This window comes from Phytophthora parasitica (assembly GCF_000247585.1).
Source record: "Phytophthora parasitica INRA-310 unplaced genomic scaffold supercont2.88, whole genome shotgun sequence".
NCBI classification, from domain to species: Eukaryota; Oomycota; class Peronosporomycetes; order Peronosporales; family Peronosporaceae; genus Phytophthora; species Phytophthora nicotianae.
The window spans coordinates 17,783-18,639 of NW_008649074.1; the positions used below are offsets into that span (position 1 = coordinate 17,783).

The window sequence follows — 857 nt, forward strand, 5'->3', positions numbered from 1 at the left end:
ACCTATTGAACTTGCAGTTTGAAACAGCAACCAACTGGATCTGCAGGAGCCTGAGACCACAAGACTGCTACATATGCATACTGTACATCTAGCCACTCAAGTAGTCCATAGGAGTACGATGTAGTGGCTAAAACAACAATCAGTTCTCAATTTTTCAACAACGCAACAAGTACAACACTGCAAAGTCGAACGTCGACGGCCCTCATTCGCCCGAGTCCTTCAGTGCTAAGCTTCCTAAGTGGTACCATCCAATAGAGCTACACACTATTGCGACATAGTAGAGTTTGCAGATTCAACGACCAACTCTCAAAAGATGGAACCAATACGACGTGTTGCCACCCGGTTGGGCCACAGTGACTCTGCGCCTAGTCACCGACTGTTGGAGGATGGCAACCGCGAGTCCTACAATACGGATCGCATAAATGCTGTTGAAGAGTCATTAGCAGAACTCGATGGTCGCCTGGGTCAAGTCAACGAACGGCTTGATCGCGTGCTCGATGGCATTCAACTGCTGTCTGGTGTTGTCGAGAGGAATCAAGAAACGGCGAATCAGAACACTGAGATTGTAAGCCAGATGCAGGCTTTTGCGGAACAGACAGCTACAACTATTAATTATACGGCTCTTGCTCTCCATGAACTCCAGCAGAACGCTGCAAGTGTGTAGCAAGTAAATGAGATGGCAAATCGAGTTGCCGCTGCTGTTACCGAGATGCAAAGCCAAAAAACTGCTGCTCTTAGAGCTCATGAGCCCATGCAAACAGCGCCGGCTACGCCAACCCAAAGACCGACGGCTCACCAAGCAGGAGACGCCAATATGTCATTAGGAGGTCGCAACCGAACACTTCGAAAGATGGACA

At 48.9% G+C, this 857-nt stretch overlaps 1 protein-coding gene across 1 annotated transcript; it reads left to right on the forward strand.

Moving 5' to 3' along the window:
- Nucleotides 1-313: 313 nt before the first annotated feature.
- On the forward strand, nt 314-664 carry PPTG_18468 (hypothetical protein; the record flags this gene model as incomplete). Its single annotated transcript, XM_008916693.1, has 1 exon — nt 314-664. One exon carries the CDS (start codon nt 314-316, stop codon nt 662-664), a length of 351 nt encoding a protein of 116 aa, XP_008914941.1.
- Between the last annotated feature and the right edge of the window lie 193 nt (nt 665-857).